The sequence below is a fragment of the Phoenix dactylifera genome, chromosome 1, assembly GCF_051530095.1.
Source record: "Phoenix dactylifera cultivar Ajwa chromosome 1, Ajwa_hap1_PhDact_Kaust_v1.1, whole genome shotgun sequence".
NCBI lineage: Eukaryota > Viridiplantae > Streptophyta > Magnoliopsida > Arecales > Arecaceae > Phoenix > Phoenix dactylifera.
This window is the reverse complement of record NC_143190.1, coordinates 6,640,124-6,655,838: the sequence shown is the minus strand read 5'-3', so window position 1 is coordinate 6,655,838 and position 15,715 is coordinate 6,640,124. Positions and strand designations below refer to the sequence as shown.

The window sequence follows — 15,715 nt, the reverse complement described above, 5'->3', positions numbered from 1 at the left end:
ATTGGGCATGGCAGCATCTATGAGCGTGGGAGAAGCGAATTTAGAGTTGTATTACGGTCATAATCACAAAAGCAATGATTTTGATGGCCTCTAATTTATGTGTTAAGTGGATACAGAAATAAATGATTTTGAAAAAATGGTAAACTATTTTTCATAATCTGAATACTAAAAATAATTATTTTCTATTTATACATGTTTTAGTTTATATAGATTATGATCAATGAATGTATGTTTTTAATCTAGGTACTCTGTCATATATTTTAATATACTAGCAAAGATTTTGAAATCATCAACTTTTTTACCAAAGAATCACAAATCACTATATAATCCAATTATATATTCTCTAGTATAATAGAAATCAATTATTTATGAACAAAGTAATTTTGGATCTTTATATTGGTAGCTATTGTGATGCTATCACCATCCAATAATAGTTTTAGGCTATTCTATAGCCATAATTGTATTACTAAATTGTTCATTATAAACCAAAGAAAATGGTAGGATCTCGAACATCCCTAGTCCTCTTATACGTAGGCTACGGGGCAAGGTAGGTTTACACCATCGCAGCACTAACCCTGATTTAGATCCTAATAAACTAGCTTCATTACTCTAATATGTCTTTCTTCGGTCTATTCGGCTAGCACTAGCAGTGTGGTATCGCTCTATATAATTAAGATTTTATTTTATATCATGTTGATTTGTAGATAAACATGAAATAAATATGAATAAATTTCATTCACTCATGTTTATTTCATAAAATTCCTTTCCGATTACAATTTTTTCACTAATTACAATTTTCAGCAGGAGGAATCTCACCGAGATCTGAATCTCCAGCATTTTTCCGATACATGCACTCATTAGAAGTAGGATCTCAACCAATTGAGAGTTTGAAATTTTTTATACGGTTGGATAAAATTAGCGAAAAAGATTGAATAACTAGTTCTCAAGAACTTTTATTACTTATGTTTGTAATTGTTGCCCTAGAAATATTCACTTATTACACTAATCCAGTCAAAAAAGGGCCTGGGTCTCTAGAGCACAGAGACTTGAACATTTTTCATGCTTGATGGTCGTTCTTTTGAGAAAGATCCTTCTAGATAGCTATCTTCTTTCATTCCCTCGGCTTTGGGGTAGGCTTTTACTAAGCCATGTCTCATGCGCGGCTAAGGACATTAGAATTTAAGGGATGTGGGACCCTAGCCTCAAGGACACGTTTGTTATTTTAGCCTTTCATTGACATCCGGACAGGATGGGATTACGTTTCTTACTTGGATTCTCCTTGGGTGCGACCAATTATTTGCACCCATACAGAGAACCAAGACGGACTCAGAGGACTTAGAGAGAAGGTTTTTTTTTTTTTTTTCTTCCATTCATTTGGAACTCCTTTGGTTCATAGAAAGAAAAAAAAAAAAAGAAAGTATGATGAACGTGGAAATGAAGACATACCTCATATTTGGTTAATTTTTTTATAAGAAAAGAAAAAAAAATTCATGAGAATAAGATTTTCACATTTTATGAGCATGAGATATGGAAAAATCCAATTCCCACCAACTAAAAATTGAGATCAATTTTTTTTTCCAAAAGTGCTGTAAAGCTTTTAGATAGAATGGGATAAGATCTTCTTCTTTATTGAGAGCATTATAGGTATTTTACATAACTTTTTCAGAAAAATCGATGCTCAACCAAACATAAATCACTATGTAATATGCTATTTTTCATGGTCCACCAAATATGCAAAAATTATTTTTTCATTATCATATATCTAGGTATCAGTTTACTAAGGAAAACTATATCCAGGCATCATCTTACTAGAAAAAATATTCTTATGAAATATAGGACCGGGAGAGAATTAGGAAGAACATGGAATTGACATGATTCTTGGTCGTGTGTAGAAATTTTCAGACTTGAGCTAATGATTTCTTCTTTATATGAATCCTCTAATGCTATGCATATGTGATAGCATTCGCATTGCAGAAGTCACATAAAATAAATATTTATAGATGTGATTCTCTTCAGATTAATTTATTCTCACTTTCAGATGATGCACTTCTTTTCCTATTTATCTTAAGCAAAAGCTGATTGATTGACCTGTATTTTTGCTAGAAGAAAATAGTTGTATAGTGCTTCATAAAGATGGAGAGGTGGCAATGTTTCAGAGTGGACAAGAGTTAAAAGAACCATTGACGAAGATTTAGACATACAAGGGTCAGAAAGAGCTGGCTCTGGCTCTACATGTACCAAGAGACAAAGGTAGCATAGCTAAAAAATATCACTCACTGCTAATCCTTTGTTGATTGACATTTATAAAATCTTGAGTGGAATAACTTGCACAAACTGCCACATCAATTAAATATTTTAGTTATATAAACGATGTTCATGTGCCACAAAATGGGCAAATGTCAAGACCACTTAAAGTATGGGATTGTTGATCTTAATCTTGTTAATTTAGGCTATGTTTTAATTAGAAGAAGTTTATTTTAATGTATAAGATATTGCGAGTTTCTCAAATCTTTGACATGCATGCAAGGATGATATGATTGAAGCATTACATTTTAATCTCCAACTTTGTTCTTACAAGAAAAAAAAAAATTAATCTCAAGTATGGGCTGCGAGAATCCCTTTTCAATGTAATAAGTCATGTCACAAATATCAAGAGACTGTTCTGCCAGAAACTTAAACATTCTTAGGTGATCTTAAAATCTTCGGCCTCCTTGTCCGATGGTTCCCAATTTCCCAACTCTTTGACCCATTAATTTCAACCCACTAGCCAAGAAGTAAACAACCAATGCGTTACACTGCCTCTGATGCAACGCTTCTTAAAATCAAAAGCCCTTTTAAGTGGGCAATTCAACGATCTGAATCATTCTAACCTTCAACCGGAATGCAATAATGATAGTGATGGAAAAGTGTAAATGATGTTGAGTTTATGATCATCTATCAACAATTTTCTCAAAAAATATTATCATCTATCAATAATGTATTGAAAATGTATATATTATGTTGAATTTATGATCATATTTATACAATTTTCTAATGGATTTTCGATCATGATCGTAGAATTATAAGAACTAACAATTTCAACTTGATCCCAATCGGATATGGTTGGCCCATCTCCACAATGCTGCCTGTCAATAAGCATGGATGTAGCGGCGTGCAAAAAACCAGCGAACTATGAATCTAATTCAAACATGTCATTTCAGTTCGGTCTATACCGATTTTTTTATTTTAAATTCACTTTGGTTTTGGATTGAGAAAATTTTGAGCCGAAAAAATTTGGTTGGGCTCCGGTTTGAGTTTTCGAAAAACCAATCCAAACCAACGCGATCCAACCTATCCCCTCTCTCTCTCTCTCTCTATATATATATATATATATATTGAAACCGGCTCAAACCTAACCTAACTTGATCTGATTAATGTATATGTACATATAGAAATTCCATTTTTTTTAAATTATTTATATATATATTATATATATATATAATAGAATATCAACCCAATAAATGGAATCGAATCAAATTGAACTTTTGGATCAGTTTCAAGTGGTTTTCATAGATGATCCATTCAGTTTCATGTTTAGCTCCAAACTAATCTGATCCGATCCGTACACATCGCTGCAAGCATGTGCCCAAATTTATATAAATAAGCATGGGACAAACCAACTCCTTGCTACTGTAATGATCTCTTTTTAAATATTATCCTTGTGAACTTAAATTATTATAGCTTCCATGTCATTTGTTCATCTAGATATATACCCACTAGATTGAATCGTTCGCTAGTTGCTACTTGTGTTAACTTCAAACTTTCCTCCAGAAGGCCGTCCCCATCGGTTGGACTGAAAATATGCACCAATATGTGTCTTGTTATAGCTTGCACGACTTGGAATGAATCGCATAGTCAGAGACTATTTTCTTCGACAATGACAGTTGATTGCGATTAATATCTTTGGCCCATGCCATTGAAACAAAGTATCCTGCCCGCATCCGAAACCTATGTAAAAAGATTAAAACAAGGTCTGAAGGGCCTATGGCCGTTTGCTACCCGAATTGGAGGAAGCTTAATTATGGGTTTAATATATTGTTTTTAGGTGCTTAAGCAGCTGCACTCTTTTCTCCTTTTGAGAAATACAATAACAAGTTTACCTCGCCACCTAAGCGTAGATTGATCATTCAAAGCTTGTCACGTAGCCGGCCCAAAAGGCACGTGGAGAGTCCTCTGTATTTCAAACTTTATTTGCAACTGGCAAAACTTGCTAACTACTCCTTACAAATGTGATACCCAAACAAATCTTGTGACTGAGAAATGTGAACGTGATTCATGGGCGAGAAATGTAGTTTATTGCTTTATCAACCAAAAGTCGTTCCTCCACTGCCCAATATCAGCTTGTGAGTGCTTGACATCAAGATCACCGCTGATTAAACGCATTGGCCACTAGAACATCGCCGCAGAGGCGTGCAATGATCCCATCCGATCTTTTCGATCTTGATAGCAGACAATCCGAGATCTTCAACGGCCCCACCAACTCGGTATATGTAGCCATCACTATCCATGTGGTTGTGGTGGATAGGCAGAGTGCTTACGGTATAGTGACAGACTTATAGATTTCTATTCTTGTAATTAGAAATGACTAGATGAAATTTTACGTCTAGCTGCTTTGATCTCGCAGCTTGATAAATAAAGATATATTTTTTATGCACTTGTATGTCTAGGCATTCGTCATCTAAGTTCTACACGAGTCGGAAAATACGCTTGAAGCGAGTCCAACATCAAGCACATGTTGCATATCTAGTGAACTTTATACTTTTTAAGTGACACAATTTTTTCCTGAAATGCACATGCATTGTGTAATGCTATTTTGATCAATCTATTTTATAGATGAAAAAGTTATTTTGGTAATGTTGCGACCCTTCCAACTATGTTAAAAATGAAAAAAGAGCTAGATAATTCTATGCATCCTTCTTGATATAAAAATCAGACGGCGATGGTAGAACTCAGTGTCAGTTGTCCTTGCATGATTCGCTGCTTCGGCAACAGGAGACTATGTGGAGGCAGAAATCAAGAATTCAGTGGATCAAGGAGGGGGGATGTAGACTGAGGAGCATTTTGCCGAGACTCGTTAGCCCAGAACAAGGAGCATTTGTGGGGGCATGTAGCATCTCTGATAATATCCTTATTATCCAGGAGTTTATGCATGACTCCTAGAAAGCCCCAAGTTGGAGGAGTCTTATGGGGATCAAGCTGGACATAGAGAGGGCCTATGATAGGTTGTGCTAGGATTTCGTGCTGAGATCGCTGTTGAGTTTTGGTTTTCGGGAGGATTGGATTGGCTGGGTGATGGGTTATATTAGGTATCCTTCCTTCTCCATATTGGTGAACGGCATGCCTACACATTTCTTTGAATCCTCCGTTGGACTGCGGCAAAGTTGTCCACTATCTCTGCTGCTCTTCATATTATGTTCGGATCCACTTTCTAGAGCCCTTCGACATGCAGCAGAGACCCAGATTTTGGAGGCGTACAGACCAGTGTCAGCATCTATTCAGATATCTCATCTTCTGTTCACTGATGATTGTATGCTCTTAGTGTGGGCCACGAGGTAGGCAGCTAGGGATGCTCGGAGGATTCTGGAGGACTATTGCGCAGCTTCCAGACAGCAGGTGAATTCGGCCAAGTCTGCGATTACTTTCATCCCGAAGACTAAGGTGCAAGTGAAGGCGTCCAGCTGGGAGATCTTGGGTGTGGGTGAGCAAGAGGGCGCTCTGTAGTATTTGGGAGTTCCCATTACAGAGCGTCGTCTTTGTGGTAGGGATTGTGCGGACGTCAAGATAAGCATCAGACATAGGCTCAAGGCGTGGCAGATGGAGGCACTCTCGATGATTGGCAGGGTTATTTTGGTGCGGTCGGTCCTCAGTTCGATCCCAGTCTACCTACTATCGAATACCATTATGCCGGTGGCATTACTAAGGTCCCTGGATCAGCTGCTCAGGAACTTTATCTGGGGTAGACGAGAGGGCAGAGGGGGCATCCACTTGTTGGCATAGGAGGCGGTCTATCAGCCGACTAAGCAGAGCGGATTGGGGGTTCAGTCTTTGACGGCGAGGCTAGAGGTGTTGGCGGTAAGACATGTGGCCAGGTACATTTTAAAATTGGATAGTTTGTGGAGTGCCTTACTGGGAGCCAAATATGGAGCCCATAGGATGGCAGCGGATTTTCAGGCAGGGCGCCAGTCCTCCTTCATCTGGAGGGAGATCTGCTTACATGCTCCTAGGGTACTTGCAGCGATTAAATGGGCAGTTGGTGATAGGCGGTTGGTGATGGGCGGTCCATAGATGTACTAGGGGACAGCTGGATGAATGAGCAGCCGCTCGGCCGCATGCCAACCTTGATGGACTCTACCAGGTTGGAGGGGAGCCGAGTCCAGGATTTGATGGTTGCGGGGGAGAGGAGATGGAATGAGGTATTGATCAGGAAGACCTTTGGGGAGCAGTTGGCTGAGAGGATCCTGGCTATTCAGCTACCTTCGGGGGCAACGTCAAATAGATTGGTGTGGGCGGCCACTAGTAGGTCCAAGGTGTGTGCCGAGACATTCAAGGGATGTTAGGAGGAGGTACTGATCAGCAATTGGAGGGCAGATGGATTTGGATATTGCGGGTTCATCCTCGGGTGGCCTTGTTCCTTTGAAAGATAGCTTGGGGATGGATGCCTTCCTACCAGGAGCGTGCTAGCTAGAAGGGGCATCAGGATTTTTCCATGTTGTGCTAGGTGTTCCGACATTGAGAAGACCATCAGCCACGTCCTACTAGAGTGCTTGCGGGCAGTACAGATATAGAGAAGGGCCTCTTTTCCCTTATCTCAGGCTGTCCGATCCATCGATGAGCTTCTACGCCAGATCAGGAAGACCATGCGGAACTCGAGAAGGATTGAGTGGGGGATCACTGGCGCCTACTTAGCATATCATATATAGTTGGACAGAAACGCCTAGGTCTTTGAGGACGAGCGGGCGCCCTTGAGAAATGTGATGGAGAGAGTTCTTCTTCAGACAGCCGAGATCACCAGGGCTATCACAACAACCTCAACTGGGATGGACAAATACATCTGGGACTCTCTTTCTGCTATCACAGCACCCAGGATTGTTCTTGTTTTGTGGGAGCCTTCACCCTCTAGCTGTCTTAAGGTGAATTTCGACAGAAGTGTGTCCGGTGTTAGGGACAATACAGGTGTGGATTTTATGATCAAGAGTCATGACTCGAGCCTGATTGCTGCGGGGGGCCAAAGCATTGCTGGATTGACAGCCATTGGAGTGGAGTTCAGTGCAGCATGGGAAGGTATTACCTATGCGAGATTAGTGCTAAGGGCAGAACGCATCCTACTTGAGGGGAATTTAGCCATAGTGATCAATTGGATCCGGATGGGGAGCCAAGGGGATGATAACCTTCTATTGAGTGACATCTGGAGGATAGCAGGCGATTGTAGGGCCTTTTAGGCCATACATGGATACCATGAGGCGAACAGAGCTGCGGACTGGGTCGCCTCCTTTGTTGCTCAGCATTCCGACGAGGTCCTCTAGACATACCAGGGGGTCTCTTCTCCATTGCTTTGTTATTTCTTGTCTCTTGATTCTATTGGATGTACTCATGCTAGAGTAGTGTAAGAAGCCGTTGTACCAAAAAAAAACAAAATAAACTCATAGTTACCGATCCTAGGAGAGTTGGTTTGTTTTTTATGGGTTGAGTAATTTTCTGACACTTAGTATTATTTAGATTCTTTAGTTCTGTATATATATCTAAGATCTATCTAATACATAGCCGATATGGGAGTGAATATACGTCTGCACAGATTCTCACAATACTCATCAAGAGTTATATTTTTTAGTTCTAAGAGCAGCCTTTTCGCCGGCCGGCATGCCATGTGATTCAGCATGATATAAGAGACTTCTTAGTGTAAAAGGCCAATGCTCTTGTGATATTCTTTGGTACCAAGTAAGACCCCAATAAAAAAAAAATCAACTGACCAATATGAAATGCTTGGTGGAATCTAGGGAACATGGTCATGCTTGATGAAAACGTGCATATCCTTCCCCTAACTTTAGCCTAGAACGATCCAGTAGTCAACGAGAGGCCTCTCTAATACATCATCTCCACTACTAAACGGCAATGGTTGATTGAAAAGATTAAGTCAAAAGCCGGTTGCACTGACCCATGGAAGAGAGATGTGGTAGAGGTCCAACAAACGTTCCCACGAAGACGCAAGTCCAAATTTCCTTTAGCTTGGAATTCAATTGAAGAGGTACATCACGACCGTTCATGTATTACACTATATCTTATTATTATTATTAGGTAATAAGGAAAGACAAATTTCCTCTGGCAATTCGTTAAATCTTTTACCATTGATTTGAGGATGGATGGTGGTGGACGCAAACTCCTAAACTAGATAACGAACTGGGGTAAAATTTTATTCCCAAAATGACCAAACTACCCTTCCTCCCGCCCTATTTCCTCCCCGTGCTCTCCTTCCTCTCCGTCCATTCCTCTCCAACAGCAGGGAGCGCGGGAGGGAGCGAGGAAGGGCGGCGGCGATGGATACGTTCTTCGCCGGTGAGATCGCGACGGAGCTGGTGAAGGAGCTGGTGAAGGTGATCCGGCGGACGGTGCTGTGCCGGCCGACGGCGGAGCAGCTGAAGCGCAACGTGGATGCCCTCCTCCCCATCATCCAGGAGATCCGCCACTCGGGTGTGGAGCTCCCGCAGGCCCGGCAGTCCCAGCTCTCCGACCTCGCCGAGCACCTCCACCTTGCCCTCGAACTCGCCCGCAAGGCCGCCGCCTCCTCACGCTGGAATGTCTACCGCTCCATGCAGCTGGCCCACCGCATGGAGAAGCTCGACCGCTGGATCGCCCGCTGGCTCGAGCGCCAGATGCCCGCCCACGTCCTCGCCGACGTCCACCACCTCCGCGTCGAGTCCGCCGTACGTCTCGACCGCATCGAGCGCCACCTCCAGAACGGCGCTCCCGCCACCGCCGCCGCCGCCGCGGCGATGACGATGATGAAGCCGGCGGCGGTGGGGGTGGCGCAGATGATGGAAGGGCTGGAGCTCGGGGGAGGGGGAGGCGAGGCGGCGGCGCCGGTCGGGGCGGCGGTGAGGGTCGGGAAGGAGAGGGTGAAGGAGATGCTCATGGCGACGGGAGGCAGTGCGGAGGTGGTGGGGATTTGTGGGATCGGGGGGAGTGGGAAAACCACGCTAGCTAAGGAGATCTGTAGAGATCCCCGGATTCAAAGTATGGGTTTGGATTCCTTTCTTCCCCTGTTTTTAATTCTTCTTCAATTTGGTTCCTGGGTTATTTATACTCCCCCGTCCCCAACTCCTCTTCTATGTCTCTCCCCAAGTTGCGAAAATTGCGATATTTAGTGGTTTATGTTGGTATTTTTCTTTGGAAGTTTAGAGTTTTACGGGTGCCGAGGTTTTTGTTCTTATATTTTGTTCCAAATTTCGACCCACTTAAGAAAGAAAACTATCTCTGAAATTTTAGCATCAGAAAGCTTTTTCCTCTTTGCCGTTGTGATCAATAAAAGCGTCAGTGCTTGCTTAAATAGATGTAGTTCTTCATTTTATATTTATTAATTTATGTTGATCGTGGAATCTGGGACTTTCTCTCCCAGCTTATGTGAAGTTCTCAAATCAGTCATTTCCTTGTGGAGCAAGATCAGTTCTTTGTTCCCCTTTGAATCACAAACTTTATAAATAACTATTATTATGTTTATCTTTCTGAGCAATTGAAGTCTTGTGGATAGTTTTACCTTTCAGAACCAGCAGACTAAGACAAGTTTCACTGAGTTCCTTGCTTTGGTAATTGGTTTTATGATATCAAATTCACTGATGTCACTTTCTGTAACTTGTTGTTAGAGATAGAATTGATCTAAAGAGTTCCTCTTTATTGTGGTTCCTTTTCTTCAGATTACTTCAGTGATAGGATTTTCTTCGAGACGGTTTCACAATCGCCAAATTTGGAGAGCTTGAAATTGAAGCTTTGGGAACAGATTAGTGGTAATATGGTTATTGGCGCTTATACCCAGATCCCGCAGTGGCAGATGGCTTTGGGGGCAAGAGACAAGGGGCCAACTCTCATAGTGCTGGATGATGTGTGGTCTCTATCTCAGCTTGAGCAGCTTATTTTCAGATTACCTGGATGCAAGACGCTCGTTGTGTCAAGGTTCAAATTCCCTACACTGATCAACAACACTTATGAATTGGAATTGCTGGGAGAAGCAGAGGCTTTGTCCCTTTTTTGCCAAGCAGCTTTTGAGCAGCAATCTATTCCGCCTACTGCTGATAAGAAGTTGGTGAAGCAGGTAAACTTAATTGTTTTCTGGCCTTAATTTCATGTTTGTCAAACAAGTAAAAAGAAACTGCATTAGAAAGGGGAAATAGAGGAACTGGATTGAGCTTTGCTGTAGTGACTAAGTTAGAAGATCACTTACCTGCAGAAGGAGAAGCATTTTGTGTCGAACATGCACCCTTCAACTCGTTTTTTTTTTTTGTTCTTTTTCCATTTATAAAGACCTTTGTGCTACAGAGCGTATATAATAATAAGATGGTATGAATATTTTTTTTGTTAATCTTTGTCACATGTCGAATTCTTGATAATTTTTTGAGCTTTCCTGCTTGCCTTTTAATTCAAACATAGAGCATGGTTTTTAATAGCTACTATTGTTGACCATTCGCATATACAGCTTTAAAGAATTAGTTGTGAAGTTCTACAAATTTTTCTTACTGATTTTTCAGTGCCAGATCTCAGGTGTCTTTCTGTCGTTTTATACCAGACTGTCTTATCTATTTTGAAGACTGATGTGATTTCAACTGTAGGTTGTAGCAGAATGCAAAGGGCTTCCTCTGGCTCTGAAGGTGATTGGTGCTTCTTTACGAAGTCAGCCTCCAAAAATTTGGGCAAGTGCCAAAAATAGGTTATCACGAGGAGAGACCATATCCGACTCCCATGAGAACAAATTGCTTGAACGGATGGCAGCAAGCATTGAATGTCTGTCGGGCAAAGTTAGGGAGTGTTTTTTAGATCTAGGCTCCTTTCCTGAAGACAAAAAGATCCCTCTGGATGTGCTCATCAACATGTGGATGGAGATACATGATCTTGATGAAGAAGATGCTTTTGCCATACTAGTGGAGCTTTCAAATAAAAACCTTCTAACTCTGGTGAAAGATGCGCAGTATGTATTTTTGAAATCCCTTCCATTAACAGTATGGATTAATTTTTTATCATCTTAGTTGTTGCTCAAGACTAATGATCTTAGTTACTGATCATGCTTTAAGTAAAATAGACTCACCTTCTATCATTATGAATTCTCCAGGAACAGAGCTGGAGATATTTATAGCAGTTATAGTGAGCTTTCTGTTACTCAACATGATGTATTGAGGGACCTGGCTCTCCACATGAGCAATCGTGAGTCCTTGAACTGTAGAAAGAGGTTGATTATGCCTAGGAGAGAAGAAGGACTTCCAAGGGACTGGGAGAGAAACAAAGATCAACAGTTTGAGGCACAGATTGTTTCAATTCATACAGGTAACAGCTTCAACATTTAAATGACTGGTTTCTTTCTTTCCAAATGCCCATGTACTTTTGTATCTTATTGACATGGTACTTTAGACACGTCACTCATTTTCGGATCAGATGAGATGCCGGATCACAGGCCTTTAACTTGATATTGAAACCTTAATCATCTAATATTGAATAATGTGCAGAGGACAACTACTAAAGAGCCTTACTATCCTGGTTCTTTATTAGGCCATCAATCCTTGAATATGGATTGAGGTCCTGTCAAAGGAATTCATTATATCTGACTTGCTCTATTATTGATTTGTTCAGAAGTACTTTTAATTAGAATATCATTTCACTAGAGGCATGTATGCCTACAATTTCTGCTTTTTCAATCATAACTCTCATTGAAACTTTTGCTTCTGGAGTGAGATGACTCAATGAACTTGTCCATATTACAGGTGAAATGAGAGAAACTGACTGGTTCCAGATGTACTTTCCTAAGGCTGAGGTTCTCATTCTGAATTTCTCCTCAGGCATGTATTTTTTGCCTCCATTTATGGACACTATGCCAAAGCTCAAGTCCCTGGTGTTGATCAACTATAGCAACTCGAGCACAGTACTGCAAAATTTATCTAGCTTCACTGCTCTAAATAACTTGAGGAGCCTCTGGGTTGAGAAGATAGTCGTCCCACCTCTACCAAGAACAACAGTCCCCTTGAAGAACCTGCGCAAAGTATTTCTTGTCCAGTGTGAACTCAACAACAGCCTTAAAGGATCAAAAGTAGACCTCTGGATGACATTCCCTCGCCTTTCTAGTCTCACGATAGATCACTGCATTGATCTAAACGAGTTGCCTTCCAGCATCTGTGAAGTCAGTTCTCTGGAGAGTATTAGCATTTCCAACTGTCATGATTTGTCTGAGTTACCACATGAATTTGGCAAGTTAGGTTCTCTACAGATCCTGCGGATATATGCTTGCCCAGCTTTAAAGAGGCTTCCTCAATCTATCTGTCAGTTGAAGAGATTAAAATATCTTGATATCTCTCAGTCCCTGAACCTCAGAGACCTCCCGGAAGAACTTGGAAACCTCAAAAACTTGGAGAAAATTGACATGAGAGAATGTTCTCTGAGGAATATCCCTAGGTCGTTATCGTCATTGAAGTCTTTGGGACATGTGATATGTGATGAAGAGATGGCTTTGCTATGGAAGGAAGCAGAAAGGCATATACCTGATCTTCGGATTCAGATAGCAGAACAATGTTATAATCTGGACTGGCTTGTAGAGTAATGATCCTCCCAAAGCCCTTTTGGATGGCTTCCCCAATGCTATGTACATATAATTTGTATCATATGTGTTTTAGATGAATGGTTATTAAAACAAAAAGAATCTAGTGACATGGGCTAGTAGCTTTGACAATATGCCATGCCATGGCTTTTGACCCCGTAAAAATTACTCGGGTAATCCTAGTGTTTTTCTTCCATAAAGATCAGGCAGGTGGACTATCAGTTGTGGATAAATGATGCAATAAGCTTCTCCCAGTTTAGGATAAAACCTTCCATTAGTACTACCACTTGAGCAGTTACACAAATCTTAAGGGATCCGAGTAACCTGTTAGTGATGAGTACCTAAATAAGATTATAAAGAGCTATCTGTACAGGTATCAACCATTATCCATTCACAGTGAGATTCCTCATGCAGGGAGGGCGGACAACCACTGCACCGGATGCCTTTGAGTGGAAAGTTCTTGGGAAGAGCCGTAATAACCTGCATTAACCTATAATATTTTTCTTTATCAACAAGATTCTGTATTGGTTAGTATTTTTTTTTTTGTTAGTATGATTTTGTTAGAATGATTTTAGGGATCATATAACAACTTATATTAGTTAGTATTATTTTCTTTTATTAGTATGATTCTATATCAGTTTATATTATTTTTTTTGTATAGAGTCCATACACAAGTATATATAATTCCTAAGATATACCGAACGTACTAGAACAGAGAAATAAAATTACTTCTCTCTCTTTTTTTCTCTTTTTTTTTCTTCTGCAAATATTTTAATATGGTATCAGAGCCACCAATCACCTAATCTATTCTCGTCATCTCTTCCGCCTTTGCTATGGTCATCGTTGCCATATCTAAAAGCTTTGAAGACTCATATTGCGGATTTATCGATCTCTATTTTCTAGTGAATCAACATCCGAAGATACTCTATTTTCTGGTGGATTCGCAAATCCTTTATTTCTCTACAAATCCTCTATTTACTAGTGAATTAATATTCAAAGATCTAATATTTCCTAGTAGATCTACATATCCTCTATTTTCAGTAGATTAGCATCTGAATATCTATTATTTTCTAATGGATTCGTAGCTCCTCTCCATCACTTTTCTCCTTAACTTCGATCTTCAATCGTCTCTCCTCTCCGTCGCTCGGCCTCTTTTTCTCCATCTCTAGTTTTATTTGCTGCCTTCGGCTCCTTCACCATCAAGTGGAGGTCTCTTGCTGCTATTCAATGATGCATTCGTCTACAAGGATCGTCAACCTTTGTTTGTCTTCTCTCTAAACTCTATCCTCGCTGCAACTGTTATGTTCTATTTATTTTTTATTGTCACATCAACAGACAAGTCAATTAATCGCATCGACAGAGATGTTAGCTAGTCACATTTGTCAAACACATTAATAGACACACTAGTTTACTATGTTAGTCAGTCATATCAATTGACGTATTATTCTGTTACATTAGTTAGCCACGCCGGCATTGTGAAACACATCAGTTTATTGCGTTTGCTTTATGATCTGTCACATCAGTTTTTAAACTACTCTATTAGCTTCTGTTTTGCTCTATCAAATTATGTATTATCACATCCACTTGACACATCAGCCTATCATATTGGCTTCTAAATTGCTATGTCAACTTCTAATCTGCTACATCAGCTTCTGAGCTGCTATAACAACTCGTGTTCTGCCACATCAGGCTTTGTGTTGCCATGCCTGCTCTTGATCTACAACCACATGAGCCTCTGAATTGTTATGTCATCTTCTAGTCTATCATATCAATTTCTGAGTACATTTGTGATCTAGTTTCCAAACTCAAGTTGGCACCTGTAGTATCATCTTGAGTTCCAGAAGGAAAGCTAGCGTATTTTTAGAGATCACATAACAACCTATATCGGCCCACAATATTGTTTTTTATTAACGTGATCTTGTATCGATCACTATTATTTTTCTTTGTTAGCATGATCTTGTTAGAGTGATTTTAGAGTCATATAACAACTTGTATTAGTGAGTATTATTTTCACTTATTAGCATGATCATATATCAGCCTATATTACTTTTCTTGTATAGAGTCTGTATACGAGTATATATAACCCTTGAGATATACAGAATGTATTGGAATAGAGAAAGAAAATCAGTTTTCTCTCTCTTCTTCTGCAAATATTTTAACAATGCAGGTTCTGCTATACCACACCAAAAAAAAAAAAAAACTTAAAGACCAGAGTTCAAAGATACCTGCTGCTACCTCCACAGAAGAAAGGGGTGTCATAGCGAGAGAGAGAGAGAGCGAGGTGATCAAACAAACACTAAACTTGAGCAACAAAATGTTTGTGGTTTACAGTTTGCTTCAGCTTCCTATCAACGCGAGGGTTTTTTTTAAAAAATTATACTTAGGTGTACTTAGGAAATGCATGCAGTTAGGAATATGTATGTGTGTGCGTGTAATTACTACATTTGCAACTGTATTTCTGTCATTTGATTCAATGGATTGGTAGCCGCGGTACAATAAAGTTTCTTGCCTGTTTGTCTGTAAATGGAAATTATAACAGTAATTAGTTATATTATCAAAGCAGCATCAATTATGTCTTCACCAACCACCATCCTTCTTAGGACTTAAATCTATCATAAAGATATATTAAAATCTTTTCAGTTGTAGTAGCTTGTGCTATGACTAATTTAGCCGCAAGACAATACTGTAAAAGACCGCCGAGTATCAACTTAACGGACTTTGATCAACTCGCAGCAATCTAAACCGAAAAAAGGACACCTCCTGCAATTGAAGTTCACTTGTACCCAGTTGTAGGTATCTGAATGTACCCTTCAGCTTCCTAAAGTTGACACTTCTTGCATCAAAACATGAAATCCACTTACAACAACAGAATCAAGAGACGGGGGAAAAAAA

General features: G+C 40.2%; 1 protein-coding gene across 1 annotated transcript; it reads left to right on the top strand.

Moving 5' to 3' along the window:
• Positions 1-8,503: 8,503 nt before the first annotated feature.
• LOC103709150 (putative disease resistance protein At5g47280) lies at positions 8,504-12,935 on the top strand. The gene is made up of 5 exons (XM_008794374.6): positions 8,504-9,267; positions 9,945-10,339; positions 10,854-11,209; positions 11,351-11,562; positions 11,997-12,935. Exons 1-5 carry the CDS (start codon positions 8,571-8,573, stop codon positions 12,824-12,826), a joined length of 2,490 nt encoding a protein of 829 aa, XP_008792596.2. The 5' UTR covers positions 8,504-8,570; the 3' UTR covers positions 12,827-12,935.
• Positions 12,936-15,715: the final 2,780 nt, after the last annotated feature.

What these genes read in the sequence shown, in the direction of transcription:
- LOC103709150 (XM_008794374.6), top strand. Translation starts at nt 8,571, where the DNA reads ATGGATACGTTCTTCGCCGGTGAGATCGCGACGGAGCTGGTGAAGGAG. An exon ending in ATAAGAAGTTGGTGAAGCAG is followed by an intron (nt 10,340 to 10,853) that starts GTAAACTTAATT and finishes TTTCAACTGTAG; the next exon opens with GTTGTAGCAGAATGCAAAGG. An exon ending in ACTCTGGTGAAAGATGCGCA is followed by an intron (nt 11,210 to 11,350) that starts GTATGTATTTTT and finishes TGAATTCTCCAG; the next exon opens with GAACAGAGCTGGAGATATTT.